The 17,565-nt window shown below is 40.7% G+C and overlaps 1 protein-coding gene across 3 annotated transcripts in view; it reads left to right on the top strand.

Annotated features, from left to right (window-relative positions):
* The window catches only part of UCHL3 (ubiquitin C-terminal hydrolase L3), a 34,216-nt gene that overhangs the window by 3,639 nt on the left and 13,012 nt on the right, over positions 1-17,565 (top strand). For all 3 annotated transcript variants that reach the window (XM_081003251.1, XM_081003250.1, XM_081003252.1), the window contains 4 exons: positions 1,985-2,113; positions 6,696-6,852; positions 7,217-7,302; positions 8,870-8,917. In XM_081003251.1, the coding sequence (XP_080859377.1) occupies positions 1,985-2,113; positions 6,696-6,852; positions 7,217-7,302; positions 8,870-8,917 (420 nt within the window). The remainder of the gene's footprint in view (positions 1-1,984; positions 2,114-6,695; positions 6,853-7,216; positions 7,303-8,869; positions 8,918-17,565) is intronic.

Raw genomic sequence — 17,565 nt, 5'->3', positions numbered from 1 at the left:
ATGAAGGAATTTCCCTTTAGGCCTATGTGACAGATAAGTACTAGTACAGTAACTCTTGCCTAAGCCATCCCTGTAAAATTCAGTAAATGTAGTTCTTACCTTTACCTCCTCACAATCTCTTTTTTTTTGGAGAAGGATTATTCAGCCTTGTAATTACACATTCGCCTGACCTTATGGCAAGCAAGCAATGCCTCCAAGTAGTGCATATTTTCTCCTGCTTGGCCTACTCTGGAGGGGGAGGTACAGCAATATATTATGGCAGCTGCGGTTTCTTCTCCTCTCCATGTCCACAGTGCTAAGATTCAGGCAGGCAGGAGTGTCAAGCGACAGTTGCCATGTCACTGTATTCATTTTGCCACCTTTAAACTTTGTGGTGGAAGTCCGCGTCGCATGAGTGTGAGATGAACTGATTCCATAGCACGGTGCTGGGTTTCCCCAGTGCTGGGTTTTGGCAGAGTATATGGAAGACTGAAAGAAGATAAACTTGCAGAGTAAGTGGCACAGAGACCCCACCCTGAAAAGCTGGTATTGTAAATGCATTATCTGCTAGATAAATGCTGTTTGCGTGGGATCCGATTGAGTTCAGCAGGTTCATTAATGTGGCACACAAGTTAAAGATCTACTGAATTCCAGTGGCCCGGCTTGTACTATTGGTAACTAGATTTTGACAACTGAGTATAAGTCTTCTATATCTGTGTTCCTGGACAGGTGCTGTTTAATTTCAAGCTCTGCATAATCAGTGGTTTATGCAGAGAAGTGCACGCCTTCAGATTTTTGCAACCCTATTTAAGGCCTTTTCCTGGGTGGCAATTTATGATTAGTGAAGCATTTGAGAATTACCGTATTTTTCGCTCTATAAGACGCACCAGACCACAAGACGCACTAGTTTTTGGAGGTGGAAAACAAGAAAAAAATATTCTGAATCTCAGAAGCCAGAACAGCAAGAGGGATCGCTGTGCAGTGAAAGCAGCAATCCCTCTTGCTGTTCTGGCTTCTGGGATAGCCGCACAGCCTGCATTCGCTCCATAAGACGCACACACGTTTCCCCTTACTTTTTAGGAGGGAAAAAGTGAGTCTTATAGAGCAAAAAATACGGTACATGCTGCAGGCCCCCAGTGTGTATTGTGGCAGTAGAAACATCGTGGGTCTGTCTCCATACCTGAGCCTCTTCCATCAATTATTCTGTGTAGTTTATCTCCTCAGTTCTGTTATAACTTAAGTAGGGATTGGAGAAGTAAGTGATGGCCATTACCAAGTACAGTTAACACATTTTAAAATCCAGGTACAGGTCAGGATAAGAATTAAGGGGTTAAGCCAGAGGCTATGTAGAAAATGTGGGGTCACCTATGTGAACAGTTATTCTCTTGTGCATCTGTATTGATTAGTGTAAGAGAACTTGCAGATGAGTCTCTGGAGATAAAATTGGTTATCCTCAACTGTGTTACTTTCTAATTTCTGGAGAGAGCAGTGGGAAATGAAGTTAGGAATAGCATAGTTTGAAGGTTGCTTCTTTGCATTACTGGGTGGGTGGAACCCAGAGGCTGTGGAACCCTTGAATTTCTTACTTTGAGTAGAAGATTGCCTTGCCGCATCACAAACCGCTTATATAAAAGTCCTCCGAGTTTGAAAAGTTACTTTAAAATGCAGGGTTGGGTGGGTGTAGGAATCGCAGTTTGAGAATCACAAGCCACAGGCAGCCTTAAATTTGCAAAACTGATTGCATTGCCGCCTAGATCTCAGCTACACTTAAGTTCCAGAAGCAAAACCATTTTTCCTTGAGCTTTGAAGAATTCAGTTTCTTAATAATACATAACTTAACATTGCTGTTTATTACTACCATCCTCTGTCAGTTGTGCTGTCTATGTTGAACCATACTGAAAGATGCAAAATATGACCTTTCTTTTGGAAAGAATTTTTTTTACAGTACACTGTGTGACGGATATACTTATTGATAAATGCTTAATGTGTATCTCTCTTTTACTAGTTTCTCAAACAGCTAGGGATTCATCCCAGCTGGCAATTTGTGGATGTTTACGGCATGGAACCAGAACTCCTTAGCATGGTGCCAAGACCTGTTTGTGCCATCCTTCTCCTCTTTCCAGTAACAGAAAAGGTAATTCTTATTTATCTTCCCAATGAAGTACTTTAACTTTGGTGTCTTACAAATGACCTAAGGAAAACAGGCTTTAGTAGGTTCAGATCTTGGTCTGACGAACCATAGTTTATCAGACTAGAACAAAGCTATGTTTCATACACGCTCACTCCCATTTTTCTCTTCTTTCTTCATGAACCTTGTTTGGGTGAAGAGACTCTAGCTTCTTTTCTTTTTTCAAAAAATATTTTTAATTAAGAATTTCAACATAATAATTGTAACAAAGATACATCATCCACATTATTCCCCCCCCCCGTTTTTCCCCACCCCTCCCCCCTAGACAGAAACCCACCCTCCCAACTTCCCTCAGCTCCTTTCTCTGGTTTCTCAACACATATTTTTATCTGCATGTTGTAAAATTGTAAAGATCCTCAGTTTGTCTATCTATATATTACCAATAAAGATTTTGTGAATGTTTATTCAAAACCTACCAAAGAGTTCAGTTCATTTTGTTGTTTCTTCAAATATTTTACAAAAGGTTCCCATTCATCTTTAAAGTCAGTTATCCTTGTCACATAGTTTGTATGTCAGTTTGGCCAATTCCGCATAGTCCATCAGTTTTTCTTGCCACAGTTCTTTCGTCGGGATTTCTTCATTTTTCCATCCTTGTGCTATTAAGACTCTTGCCACCGTTGTCACATACATTAAAATATTTTTAAATTTCTTTGGCAGGTCTTTCCCCACAATCCCTAACCAAAAAGCTTCAGGTTTTTTTCACAACTGTTAAATGAAACATTTTCTTTAACTCATTATATATCATTTCCCAGAACATTTTAACTTTACTGCAATCCCACCACATATGATAAAAAGTCCCTTCTTTTTCCTTGCATTTCCAACATAGGTTTGAGCCCGTTTTATACATTTTCCCTAATTGTACTGGTGGTATGTACCATCTATACATCATTTTCATGTAGTTTTCTTTCAGTAAAGAACAATCTGTAAATTTTAGGTCAATTTTCCATAACCTTTCCCAGTCTTCCAACATAATATTGTGGCCTATGTCGTGTGCCCATTTAATCATAACTGCTTTCACCTCTTTGTCTTTGGTCTCTCATTCTAACAAGATACTGTATGCACCTTTCAACAGTTTTACTTTCCCTTCTACCACTTCTTTTTGAAATCTAGATGTCGTATAACTAAATCCTTTCTTGTTGTCTTTGTATGTTTCATATAATTGTCGATAATGTAACCAACTCTGAAAATGGTCTTTTATTTCTTCGTAGTCTCTTAATTTCCATTTCCCATCTTGATCCTTTAACAGATCAGTATGTAAGCCACTTTCTTTTCTTTCCAAGTGGTTTGAGCAGCAAAGCTTCGTGTGGTGCTCCAGTTCTTCCTGTTTCCCTTGAACCCCTTCCACAATTCCCTTCTTCTCTTAGTTCTCCTACCTCGTCTCTAACTTTTTGTCCACCTTGGTTTCTAATTTATTAACCTTGTCTCCCAACACCCCAAATTGCTCTTTCAAAAGGGAGCAAAACTCTGTTTGAGTTTTCAATATCCTTGCATATTTGTTCAATCAGTGTTTGTTTGGATCGAGTAAATTCCTTCCCCCCCCCCATTTTTTTTATTGGTTTTCACAATATTATAAACAAACAAACACATAAGACAAACAAACATAAATCATAGCCTTATGGAAATTTACACTTATTAACTTTGTTAAATGACTTCCCTGCTTCCCCTTGGTTGAATTTCATTGCATATCCTTTTAACGGTTTCCCAAATCATAATTCTTATAAAATTTAACTTAAACATTAACATCCTTAAATCTTCACTTTATGAAATTAAACATATTAATTCATCACTTAACATAAATAAAATCCTAAGCCAATTAAGTATCTGCAAGCTGTTTTCAGTTAATTTAACTTAACATATTTAACTAAATAATCATTAAATTTAATCCACTCTTCCTGATACTCCTCCTCCTTCTGGTCACGGACTCTTCCGGTTAGGTTAGCTATCTCCGAAAAATCCATCATCTTCATCTGCCATTCCTCTCTCGTTGGTAATTTTTGGGTTTTCCACTTTTTAGCTAACAAAATACGAGCAGCAGTAGTGGCTCTGCAACTTTCTGAATTCAGGAAAGAAATGGTTCAATCAATGCAGGAATTTACTCGAACTGCTGCTACTGCCACAACTGGATCGAGTAAATTCCTGCATTGTTTGAACCATTTCTTTCCTGAATTCAGAAAGTTGCAGAGCCAGAAGGTCTGTCTGCTCTTTCTCCCCTTTCTCTCCAATCTCTGCTTGTCCACTAGCCCTTCTGCTGACTGCCGCAGCTGCAGCTGCTCCCCTCCTAGTTGTTACTGTACCCTCCTTGCCCACCATGTCTTATCAGTCGGTTCCCAGTGTTATTTGAGATGTTCAAGGTCACACCTGCTAGCCCAGTTCCCTCCAACCGTGAGACTTTCCCCCCTCCCAACTTCCTTACAGTTTCACTTTCCCTCTTATCTGCCTCCTCCCTCCAGACAACACCAAAACTTATAATCATATAACAAAAGGAAGGCACAAACGAAAAGGGAAAAAAGAAATAAAAACTTCCAATATAACAGGGGACATAAAATATACAATTAAAAGGGTATCAAATAAAAAAGTCAGAAGAAAGTAAAAAATAATTTAAAAATCCAGAATACAGCCGAAAGGACAAAATAAATCAGTTCAGCTCTAAATTGGTGTCTTTAAGAAACTAAAATGTTCTTTAATTTGTACTTATCTGCTTGTAATTGTCTCAAATTGTATTGGCTTACAATAGTTCCAAAGTTTATGTCTCCGTATTATTTCCTGTTTCTAATTCCATGGCAAGTTGTCTTATTATTTAATTCAGTAAAGTGCTGGAGTTTGAATCAACAGGTCCTTATTGTCAGGCTCTTTCAGTCAATTGGGGTGTAGAAATTAGTTCGGAAGCTGTTCCAGGCTCTTTCCCACTTTCGGGGGTATCCCAAGATGTGCTAGGAGTTCCCTTCTGGCTTCCTTTATTTCCTTTCTTTCCCCCTTCCTTTTTCAGCTCTCCCAGTTTAAAAGGTCTGCTCCAATTCCTCCAGCTGTCAGTAGATTTTTTTTACTTTATAATCCAACAGATAACTTGATGCAGTTAAGTGGTACCTCGCAAGACGAATGCCTCGCAAGACGAAAAACTCGCAAGACGAAAGAGTTTTTTGTTTTTTGAGTTGCTTCGCAAGACGAATTTCCCTATGGGCTTGCTTCGCAAGACGAAAATGTCTTGCAAGTTTGTTTCCTTTTGGATTTTCAATGCATTCCTATGGGAAACCGTGCTTCACAAGATGAAAAATTCGCAAGACGAAAAAACTCGCAGAACGAATTAATTTCGTCTTGCGAGGCACCACTGTACTGTATAAATCCTTTGAATGTAACCATTCAGCTAGTTAGAGTAAAATGTATCCATTCTCCATTGCTGTAGTCAGTCTCTATATCCTATTCACAAAAACGTTCCTTTGCAGAGTTCACCCACAGAAATCGGAAGCTGACTTGCTGTTTTGCTTCCGTTTCGCCAAAAGTTCATGCGTGTTGCTCAGTGTGTATATTTATTTAACAACAAAGTATGTGGTTTCCGCAAAACAACTGTTTTTGTTGCTATGAAAACCTAAGTTGCTTTAATTTACTAACATTACAGTCCTAACCAATTTACCTTAGACCAAGCCACATTTAATTCAGCAGGGCTTTCCTCTGAGGAGACATGGCTAGGATCGCACTTGAAATACTACTTTTTCCTGTTTTTTGTGACCAGGTTAGCCAAACCTTGGCTTAGCAAGATTGCAGGGGGACACCCAAGAGGAGCCCTCAGCTGGTTTGCTGTTCCCTGATTCTCCCCCCCCCCCCCCCCCGCTGCTGTGCCATGGTTTGTTTCAGCATGAGCCAGCCCTTTGCAACAGTCCAAGTTGTAGTGTATCTCAGTTGCTGAAATCCGGGAAAGGTTTAAATATGTTTGGAAATGTTAAACACCTGTACAATAGGCTTGTTTGTTTGCTTTAGGATATTCTAATGATTTATATTCCTTGAGTTAGCTTGGTTGGGAGCAAAGGTTAAAACATTTGTCAACTGAAGAGATTGCAGGTAGATTTATAACAGAATGTGCTATATAATAGACACAACTAGCTGTCATGTGCTTTGAAGATTATTCAACCAATGAAGAACTCAGTATAATAGTGTATAGACTTTAAGCATGAGCTAGCAGATGTGAAAACTGGCAAGGTTTAGTTTGCTTCAGTTGACAGTAGTTAGCTTTAGCTTGTGATGTGCTCTTTGTAAAAGAAGATGGTGAATTTGTCTTACTAGCAGTGAAACTAGCCATGCTAAGAGCATAAATTGATGCATGTTTACTGAGAGTAAAACAGTCAGCTAGACAATCTATAATGTTTAGAAAGGTCTCCAGCTTACTAGTGGCAGTATCTCAAAGCAAGAACAAACTTTATTTTTAGGTTGTATTGCTTCTTTTTGGCAAGGACTGCTTATGTTATAGAATTATTCTTTTAAAAAACAGAATTGGGAAAAAGCAAATTGCTACGTGTTTTTTATTCTTGCCTTCCAGTATGAAACATTCCGAACAGAAGAGGAAGCAAAAATAAAAGCTGAGGGACAAGAAGTAAAACCATCAGTGTATTTCATGAAGCAAACAATCAGCAACGCCTGTGGAACTATTGGGCTTATTCACGCTATTGCAAACAACAGGGATAAAATTAACTTTGGTAAATACTTCATTTCTACTGTGGTGCCTCTTAATGGTTTGAAGGGTAGGGGGCGCTCCTGAACTGCTTATTTCTTATACTGAACTGCAGAAAACTTAGAAATAAGCAAAAGTTGGCTGAAATGCTCTTGGAAAACAATTGCCACAATATGAATAGCTGCAGGAGAATAAAATACATAGCAAATTCCGCATGGATTTTTAAGATTAATGTTGTTCTCAGTTCTTAACAGGTACTGTAATTACTTATGTTGTCACTTCATGTGAAATAAATAAGATGTGATAAGTTCAGCAATGTTTTTTGTTATAGAGTTCAAAGTAACATATTTTAACATATTTTTAAATTCACGTTATTTTATTTGTTCTAGAAACTGACTCCTCACTAAAGAAGTTCCTAGATGACTCTATGCCCATGAGTCCTGAAGAGAGGGCCAAATATCTAGAAACTTACGAAGTCAGTATCATTCCTTAATATAAATTTGGGAAACGGGAGTATTTTGCTTTTAGGCCTATGTATGTCTAGCCAGATTGCACAGGCTTTGGGTGGGGCAGTCAATGCAGGGTTTTGGGTTCATTTTTATTAGGGTAGTCTTAAGAACTACATGGGACGCGGGTGGCGCTGTGGGTTAAACCACAGAGCCTAGGGCTTGCTGATCAGAAGGTCGGTGGTTCGAATCCCCGCGACGGGGTGAGCTCCCGTTGCTCGGTCCCTGCTCCTGCCAACCTAGCAGTTCGAAAGCACAAAGTGCAAGTAGATAAATGGGTACTGCTCCAGCAGAAAGATAAACAGCGTTTCCGTGCGCTGCTCTGGTTTGCCAGAAGCGGCTTAGTCATGCTGGCCACATGACCCAGAAGCTGTACGTCGGCTCCCTTGGCCAATAAAGCGAGATGAGCGACACAACCCCAGAGTCGTCTGCATCTGGACCTAATGGTCAGGGGTCCCTTTACCTTTACCTAAGAACTACATACATTTGGCTGAATTTTATTATCTCTCTCTCTCTCTCTCTCTCTGTGTGTGTGTGTATATAAGTGTGTGTGTGTGTGTGTGTGTACGTATACACACATACACTGCCCTTTGTTGCTTGAAAGACAGTATCAGTGGAATAAAACGAAAGGCAGCATCATAGAAGCATTCAAATATTTACACTTGGACTGCTCACACATATGCCTGAGTTCAGAGAGACAACTTCATTAGCCAAAAGCCTCTCAAGGTACACCCCATTCCCACCCAGTCTGGCTGACCACAAGGCCCAGGCTGGAAGATTTGGGAAGAGATGCTCCTTCAAATGGTTTGGTTTGATGCTGTTAAGGGCTTTATATATTAATGCATGCCAACAGCTCAAATTTGGTCCTGTAACTGTAACAGATAAGGTGCCTGTGCAGCATCCATGTGATAATGAGAGATCCCTGATCCAGTCCCTTGCTGCTTGCAAACAAGGTTTCCAGCACCTGTACAACCTTGTTTGATGAAGATGGTTTGGATGGATATTGGTGTACTAGTGGCATCACAGCCAGTAGGCACAGTTGTGGGCTCTTAATCTGTGTTTTCTTGGTTTTGCAAGGAAACCAACACCTGTACTCTAGCTGCTGTCTAGCCTGGAGCTCCTCTGTCTCACTATTCTGCAGTAATGTCAGGGCCACACCAGTTCATGCCAACTGGAAAATTCCCCATAGCATTCAAGTATCCCTTCATTTTCATAAGTCTCTTGCGGGCAGACCATCTTAATTCCCCCCCTCCCAACCCTGGGATGGAGAGGGGGCAATGAGGTTCTCCCACCATCAATCTAGACCTCATCACAACCTCAGTATCCACTTACACTTCCCCTCAATGCTACTTGGGATGTGAAGGCACATGATTTCATTAAAAAAGCTGCTGGTATTTGGTTAAAGAGTTCAGAATGGTATTTTTATTTAGACAGTGGGAGGGAACTTAAAAATCTGGGTTTGGCACTTGGATTATTATAAATCACTGTATAATGTAAGATCTTGCCTATAAACTAATTGCCTTTTTATTATTTCAGGCTATCCGTGTCACTCATGAATCCAGTGCCCATGAAGGTCAGACTGAGGTATTGAACTTAATGTGTTTCCCCCCTGCATAAAATTTTGAGTAGGGATCTTTCTGTATGCAGTTTCTAACAAGTTGGGGGGGGTTCTCTCTTTTCTGTAAAAAAAAATTCTACTAGGTTGCTAAAAACTGGAAAAAGTGGTATCTATCCTGTAGGGAAGTAGCAAGGGTCCATATGGATGTATGAGATATATAAAGTTACAAATATAATATGTTTCACTGGTAGCTGTTATATTATACTGGCTCATAGTTGTAAAGAGGCAGTGCTTAGGTCGATGTCAGTTCAGCCATTACTTGTCTGAGTAAAAAGCCACTTCTGCCACCAGTATGGTAAGGATAATACTAGTCGTGTTTTATTATATGGGATTTTTAAAAAATGAGGCCTTATATCTGAAGAACCAAATGCTTGGGGAAAGTGCTATATGAATATTAACAGGAAGCTTTTTATTTAATATTGTAGATGCATGGACAATCGTTTTCTTACCATAGAGACATTGTCTTCTTCCTACCCTTCCTCCTCAGTTCACACCAGCACATACATGATGAGCACACTGTGAGCACATTTAACGCTAAACGACACTCTTCTCTAATCTAATCTAATCCGATCCCATGCGGTGAGACAGCTGTGGTTATAGGCTGGTGGCTGGGTTTTTTTTTTTTTTTTAAAGACCCATCTGGTACAATCAATGATAAAATTGGAATGCTTCTATTTTTTAGTTGATTTCAGCAGGATTTAGCCTTGTCTTTAATTCTGGATCGTGTCCATTAGCCATCACAAATGGCAAAGTATCAATAGGTGAAGGTTTAGGCAGGATACATACAATAAAACTGGTGTCCCACCTGGCGTGCCACCTTCTTCTTCCTGGGCTCTTTGGGATAGGGCTGAGGCGAAAGAAATCCTGAGAGCATTGGCGTGTTCATGTGTTCTCTAGTTCACGATGCGCTGCCTTGCAATGGTTAAGCTTTCCTCATGAGCGTTTGGCTACTAGATGTTGGTCTCCCCTTAGTGGATTGTTTCCAAAACTTTGTGCACCAAAGGCCCACGGACAGGCAAAAAGGAAACTTTAGTATTTTGTATTTAAAGATAACATGTAACATTTAAGTTACAATAATAAATTATTATTATTATATGTAGCACATTAGGCCATCCAAAGAATGGCTGCATGCTTTGTCTCCTCGTATCATTCATATAGCGTAATAACGGAATGAAATAAATTTCAGCGTATGCAGCCAGGTTTACTAAATGCAGCAGAAACCAACAATTTCTATGTTGATTTTAATTTAGCATTATTTGCCTATGCATTGTGAAAAGATGCAATTAAGCACAAGGCCTGCTTACAGATACGTTTGAGCAATGATGGGGAGGGAAAGGTAAAAATTGTATCTGGCAGGCTGTAGGATGGAGAACAATGTAGTGCTGTTTACTAAACACTGAAATGCTTCAGTTATACAATACAGTGTACAATACGGTATATTTATCGTCATTGTCCCATGCAGAACAATGAAATTGAAAAACTACATAAAACTACATAAAAACTACATAAAACTACTACAAAACTACATAAAACCTACATAAAACTACTACAAAACTACATAAAACCTACATATAAAACTACTACAAAACTGCATAAAACATTCAAAAACCCCTAAAAACTCTGAAACCCCATTTTTAAATACACTATACTATAGAGACCCCTTATGCTGTGTTTAGAACCAGAATTGCATTTGCGTAGAAACTGTTTCTCAGGCGGCTAGTCCTGTCCTTTATAACCCTATACCTTCTTGCAGAAGGCAGAAGCTGAAAGAGATCATTTCCGGGGTGCGTACTATCCTGCGCTATCTCTGCCGCTTTCTTATGGCACCTGGCAGCATAGATTTAATCTAAGGTGGGAAGAGTGCACCCAATTATTCTCTCTGCATTCCCCATTTTGGCTTTGCTTGCAACAGGTTAAATGAATCATTACAGTGAAAACCTTGCCACAGGCGTAGCCATGCTGGTTTTCGTAGCAAAAACAATCAAGGAGCGTTGTGGGCACAGTAAAGACTAACAAATATTAACTGGGCTGGAGCACCCAAAATCTTACGCTGTAATTATTTGTCAGTCCTTAAAGCGTCACAGGACTTCAGTGTTAGTAGCCTGGCTTGTACATCACATGAAACTAAAACTTGGTTTGGGGTGAATGCACAGGGTCCTGAAGATGAGCTTGCATCTGCCTTGTTCCTCCCTGGTCCTTTGGGCTGCCATGCCAAGCTAAGGTGTGGCTTGACTTAATGTTTCATTTGGCCCGGGCCTGTGGTTTAGCGCTCTCCAGACTAAACACAAGCTGTGTGAACCAGCCACTAACTAAAATGGGCTGGGTGCCTGACCTTGTGAGTTTTTAAGTTGGGAAAGCCTCGTTTTATTACTGGCTTACACTGTTTGTATTACAAGGGTGTAGAAAGCAAAATTGTGCTGCGTAACCTCTAGGTGGGGATACAATACTAGGTGCTAAAATACGAAATTCTATTTGCCAGATGCCTTTTTCCATTTGCTAAATGTATACAAGTTGCTTTCTGGAGTGGATGTGCATGACTGTAAAATTCAAAGCATATTTTCATTGGGCTATATATATATACAGTGGTACCTTGGGTTACATACGCTTCAGGTTACAGACTCCGCTAACCCAGAAATAGTGCTTCAGGATGAGAACAGAAATCGTGCTCTAGCGGCGCAGCGGCAGCAGGAGGCCCCATTAGCTAAAGTGGTGCTTCAGGTTAAGAACAGTTTCAGGTTAAGAACAGACCTCCGGAATGAATTAAGTACTTAACCTGAGGTACCACTGTATATGTGTGTGTGTGTGTGTGTGTGTCCTAAATATAGTTAGGAATCATTACAAAAAATCTTGACTAGAAATTGTGACAGAGAGATTACTTGTTGCATTGTATTTGAAACGGGCCTGAGGGATTGCTGTAATAGCCGTGCTACAATGACTATTTGTATGCTGGTACTGAAAAGATGCTATGCTAGCATTAAACAGTGATCCACTGGTATGGATGTCTAGAACACATTTAGTGCTGCTGTTAAAATTGCTTCCTAATTTTCGATGGTAGCAGTGCCAATGGTTTTAACTGTGCTTGTAGTGAGCTGTGTGATCATGTGGTTCCTTCCCCACATCTTCCTGTGCAGCATGAATTCCGCTCAGTTCACATGTAATATTAAGCCGAATCATGAATATATGTGAATTTTAGGCGTGTGGGCACTCACTGTAATAATCACAGCTGCTTTGCTCCACTGCCAATTGCTGTGTTGCCACCCATGGCTGACTTCCAGTTTTCATAGCTATGGTTTTAAGGGACCGTTTGAACCAGGGCAATGTTTTGATGGAAGCAAGGAATCTTTAAGGTGCAAATAAATATTTTGTATATCCCTACTGTGCTCCGGAGGGCTGGGCAATATTTTGATTTCTAACATTGCGATATATCACCAGCTAAACTTTATGATATATTGACATATCATGGTGTCTGAAGTAAACACGGAACTGTGTAGAGGCTCAGTCTGGGAAATCTTGAACTTTTATTTCCAAAACACTTCTTCTAACATGCTCAGATGTATGGCTCTTTTCTGTTGCTTTTGCGCACTCATCTTTTGAAGTTGGGATTCTAGGAGTGCATGGATGCAAAGTTAATCTTCATGGTTTCCTCGTAAAACAAAAAACCCACAAAAATAGATTGGCATAAGTTCAAAGAACAGCAGGTCCTTTGTTTGTAAGGTGAAATTGCATCCAAAAACTTGTAGTTAGCAGTTTCCTATTTTACAAGGAAAGCTCAGATAATCCATTTCTGTTCTAAATACAGAATTGCACTCTGCATTGTGTATAAAGTTCACCTGCTTGCCTGCAGATTAGACTGCATTACGCATCCAAATGGAATATGTGCTATTCTCAGAATATTTGATGTGAGGCAAGAACTTCCTAGGTGAACTTTTCCATGGTTGCTATATTTTTTGCTCTGGGAATCCCCATAGCTCAGTGGCCTAGCAATTTACTTTGCCTCCAGAAGATGCCAGGTTGAATCCGCAGCATCTGGGAAAGCCCGACAGCTGCTGCCAGTCAGTGCTTTCAGTTCTGAGCTTGATGGGCAAAATAGTCTGATTGGTTCCTTTAAAAGAAGAAATTGCCTAAAACTTAGGATTTCTAGGAATAACAATTAATTAGTTCATTACCAGAAATATTAAGCAATTCATCATTATTAGTTCTGGTTGGTGGGACATACATAAAATGGGTGCTGGTTATGTACACGGAATATGTCTTAAAGTGAAGAGAACAGATTTCTGTGGCAGCTCCCTACAGATAAATTTAATGAATGTGCGTAACTTACGGATGGAGCTTGCTGCTATGAACTTGCCACCTGCAGGTTCATTCATATATAAACAAACATCTGAAGAAGGCTATGCATACCTACAAGTGTGCAATACACTGATATACTTGGCCCCACTCACATATTCTTTGTGTAATATGCCGTTCACTTCCCCTTTTGCAGGTGGGTCAAAGCCCCCCAAATAAATCTCTCAAGCAATAAGATGTCTGAGAGACAGAATGTTAACAGGGGGAGCTTTTACCATAATTGTATCCACATACTAGAGAAGGTTGATCTGTTGAATTTCTGCCTGCCACACAGCTGTTAAAGCCACAAGAGCCCCGCTCTCCCTTGGTGCCTACCCTAAACCATGCAAATGGACTCAAGTTTCACAAGTTGTAAGCTACTTATGCTACGGTACTGCTTTCATCAATTTATCTGAGACCGGCCATTTATCTGAGACCAGGCATGGTATCTTACATAGGTGGTGGTGCAAAAGGAGATGAAAAGACACCCACAATTTATAGCAAGCAAGGTTCAGATGCCCATGCTTGGATCAAATCAAGATTAAACTGTTACAAAGCATATTATAAAAGCATTGTTGTAGTTCTTATTTATACCTCATAACAGCATTGCTGTAATTATCAGCGGAGGCCAGATGAACATTCTCTTTCTTTATTTTAACAGAAAGGAATGGAGTCTTTGATGTGAATGCCCATTTTAGTATTCATACCAGCAGCACAACCCACGTAAAAGGATCTCTCTACTTTTCTGCCAGGGGTGCGGAAGCATTTAAGAGACCCCTCTGCCCACGTTGCTGCTGTGATTGACAATCCCACACAGCAGCAGTTCCCTAAAAGCAAGATACTGAGTAATAGCCATGGGCTACACTGCAGGTTTGTCATATACAACTCTTGCAGACCACCTGCCCCAGCAATGTTGTATGGCTGTATTGGGCTTCGTTCTAGAACTGATGCCAGCTGCGCTTTCTTAACCACAATACCCTGCTGCAACATGGATGATCTACTATAATGCTAGATTTAATTTTTATTTGCTGGGGTTTATTTATGTTTACAAACTGTAGAGGAGGGAGAATAACTTTTTTTTTGCATGAAATTAAACCTCTGTTAGGAAGAATACAAACTCTGTTGCTACCTTTTGGCTTTCAGTGGACATCGAGTCAGCTACGCTAAAATCATGGATTTTTCTTAGTTATCTTCTTTAGACAGTAGTCTCTTCCATAGCAGAGGAGGTGAAAAGAAAATGGCTTCGGAATGACCCACAAAGTCCATTCTCCAAATGTCTGGGAAAAGTCATTCCTGGGTCATTTTGAGGCCATTTTCTGGTCTTCTGTTAGGTTTGTGTACTTTTTCTCTAATACTTGTCAATCACAGCTACGACGGCACCCATTCGAAGGGCAGGAGCAGGTGCATATGTCTGAAAGCAATTGCTTCAAATGGCGGCTGCTTGTTAACTTTTATGTTCTGCACAGGCTAGAAACTTCCTTTTAAAAAGAAAAAGAAACATCTTAGAGTGTGGGGCTCCTGGCAGCCGTGTGTGTGTAGACCAGCCAGCAACACTTTGTACATATTAACCTTGGATTAGTGGAAATTATATCCAGTGAATTGATGGCTAGGGGTTATCTAATAGTATAATTTATGCAGTTTAACTGAAATTTAACATTGGGAAATACATTCCCATTTTAAACCCTTAGCTTCCTAATCAGTTTCTGCTACCTTACAAGTATAAAAGCAGTGTGTTGGGTGGATGGCCTTGTCTCCTGTCTTGATGGGACTCTTCATTGCTGATTTCCTGAAACTTGTTATTCAGAGCAAAGTACACATGCTGTAAAGTTATTTCCTGCCAAGTGTTAACCGAGCTAAGTTATTGCCTTGGCAAAGCTTGTTTTTATTGTGTTTCTAGGCAAGCAATTCACCCACCAGGAAAATGAAGCCAAACCTCCCTTCCCAAATAAGGCTGAGGTGTTCTGGAATGCAGAGCTAAATATGTTATCTAGCTTTGGCATTTCAATTATGAGAAAACTTTGGGCAATTCTTGAGTGATAGGTCTGCATTTTGCAACTCGCCCATTAGGCTGTCAGTGAAACTTTGCCGGTTCCAAAAAGACGAATGCGCAGTGAGCTGCCCATTAGAGTAGCCTTTTAATTTTAGGGCTCCCAAAGGACTTTAAGATGACAATAATTGTCTTTCCTGCATTCCACCATGGATTGCCCAATCCCCCTTGCTGCTGCTAAATTCACTGTATTCCTCTCCGCTTGGCAGGTCGCAGGAGCAATGATTTACACGGGGGAAGGAGGTGTATAGGGATAAGTCTAGCATTTACACTCCCTTTAGCATCAGCTGTAGTATATAATCTTCCAGTACTCAAATTACAGTATTATTATTTTTGAATTGTGCGATTTCTTGACCAGATGGTACTCTCCTTGTTCTTCAACAGCTGTGTGAAAAAAGTTGTGCTAGTGTCAGTAACTCCTGTTGGAGCTAGAATTGACCAGTGGACTCATCCTTTTGAGAGAGGAGGATAAACTTGAACCCTTCACCTTGACAGGCCTATTTTCTACATGCTTTATGGGGAAAGTATTCAAATATATAATCCCATTCCCAGGTGACTTAAATTTGTAGAACACAGGGAAAGCTCTACTGCTTGATCCTGCTTGCTATATAAACTGGCCTTTACTAAAATCAATTTTACTTACTTATTTAAACAATCCGTATACTGTTTAACTACAGTGTCTCCAAGCGGATTGCAAGGATGGAATACAAAAAAAACCACACAAATCAGTTAAAACTATAAATTAAACTTCAGTTTAAATACCTGCCGAAATAATAATAATAACAAAAATCTAGGTGCCATTAAGTTCAGTAAGGATGGCACCTGTCTGTCCTCAAGTGGAAGGGACTTCTATAAAACTGGGACCACAGTACTGGACAGCCATGGGGGAACCATTAACAGGGACTGCCCCCAAACACCTCCGTGATCAGGCAGGGCTATAAGGGATTAGGTAACCCTCAAGGCATCTTCAGGGTCTTGTAAATTAATACAAGAAACTTCCTTGGAACCTGGCCTGGTAGGGTATGGGATGCCTGTGCAAACTTTTGAGCACCAGAGGTACATACTGGTGATCATCTGTCCCTATCAGCAGTCTAGCCACAGCTTTTTTCACCTGCTGTGATCAAGTCTTGAGGTTACCAGTGCATGGTTCCCTGTGGCCAGATTACCCCTGTCCCAAGAACAGGTTTATTGGCTGCAGCTGGTAAAAAGCATTCCTAGCCCCTGAGGCCACCTTGAGCTTCCAGTGACAAAGATGGATCCAGGAGCACCCCCAAAACTCCCAACCTGTTCTTTCAGAGGGATCGCAGCCCTATCCAGAACAGGTAACTGGTCAGTCTCCAGGACACGGGAACAACCAATTCACAGGGCCTCTGTCTTCCCAGGGTTCAGGCCTGGCTTCCCTGCCCCCATTTGGATCCCACCTTTTGTGATTTTCTCACTTAAAAACAAAAAAAGCAACTGATCCTTGAGCTTCTTTTATCAGGGAGACCAACTCTCACCAAGTGCCCCAGGTAGCAGAGCCTGCAGTTTTGCTGTTTGAAGGCTGCTAGTCTGCCTTTCCGGCCCTAGAGTGCCCATCTCATGAAGTGATGAACCACACTAGAGCTTTCTTATTTCTCTCCACCACCACCCCATGCCCTACCTACCGCCACATAACAGAATAATGGGAAGATAGCAGACCCACAAGAATTTATGACACGGTGTCTGAAATTGCATTTGCAGGTGGTTTAGATGAGCCTTGATGTTATGTAACACTAAGAGCAGCACAAACACATTTGCCATGAAAAAAAGAACAGCACAGCAAACGTTTAGATCATAACAGCTCTTAGATAGCATCAGTTAAATTTCTGTCCCTTCGTATGTGTGGGGCAGCTGTGGGGTCAGGTAGCTTCAGCTAATGCAAAATGCTACAGCTAGACTAATGCTGGGAGCAAACTACTGTCAACACTTGACACCCGTGTTCAAAAGACCTGCATGGTTTCTCATCTGCTACTGTGCCAGGTTCAGGGTTTCTGTATCGGCATCCAAAGCCCTGAACAACTTAGACCCAGGGTACCTCAATGAATGTCTTAACCTGTATGTACTAGACCAACCCCTTAGATAATCTGGGGGAGTAGTATTAGTGGTCCCCTACGAACCAGAAGCTTGAGTCACATCAGTGGGGAGTAATGTCTTCAGCGCTATGGGCCTCACTCTGTGGAACTCTCTCCCATTAGAAATCAGGCAGGCACCGTACCTGCA

The sequence above is a fragment of the Podarcis pityusensis genome (assembly GCF_964106645.2).
Source record: "Podarcis pityusensis genome assembly, chromosome: 4".
Classification (NCBI taxonomy): Eukaryota; Metazoa; Chordata; class Lepidosauria; order Squamata; family Lacertidae; genus Podarcis; species Podarcis pityusensis.
Note: the sequence above shows the minus strand (reverse complement) of the source record. Positions and strands in the feature narration are given on the sequence as shown.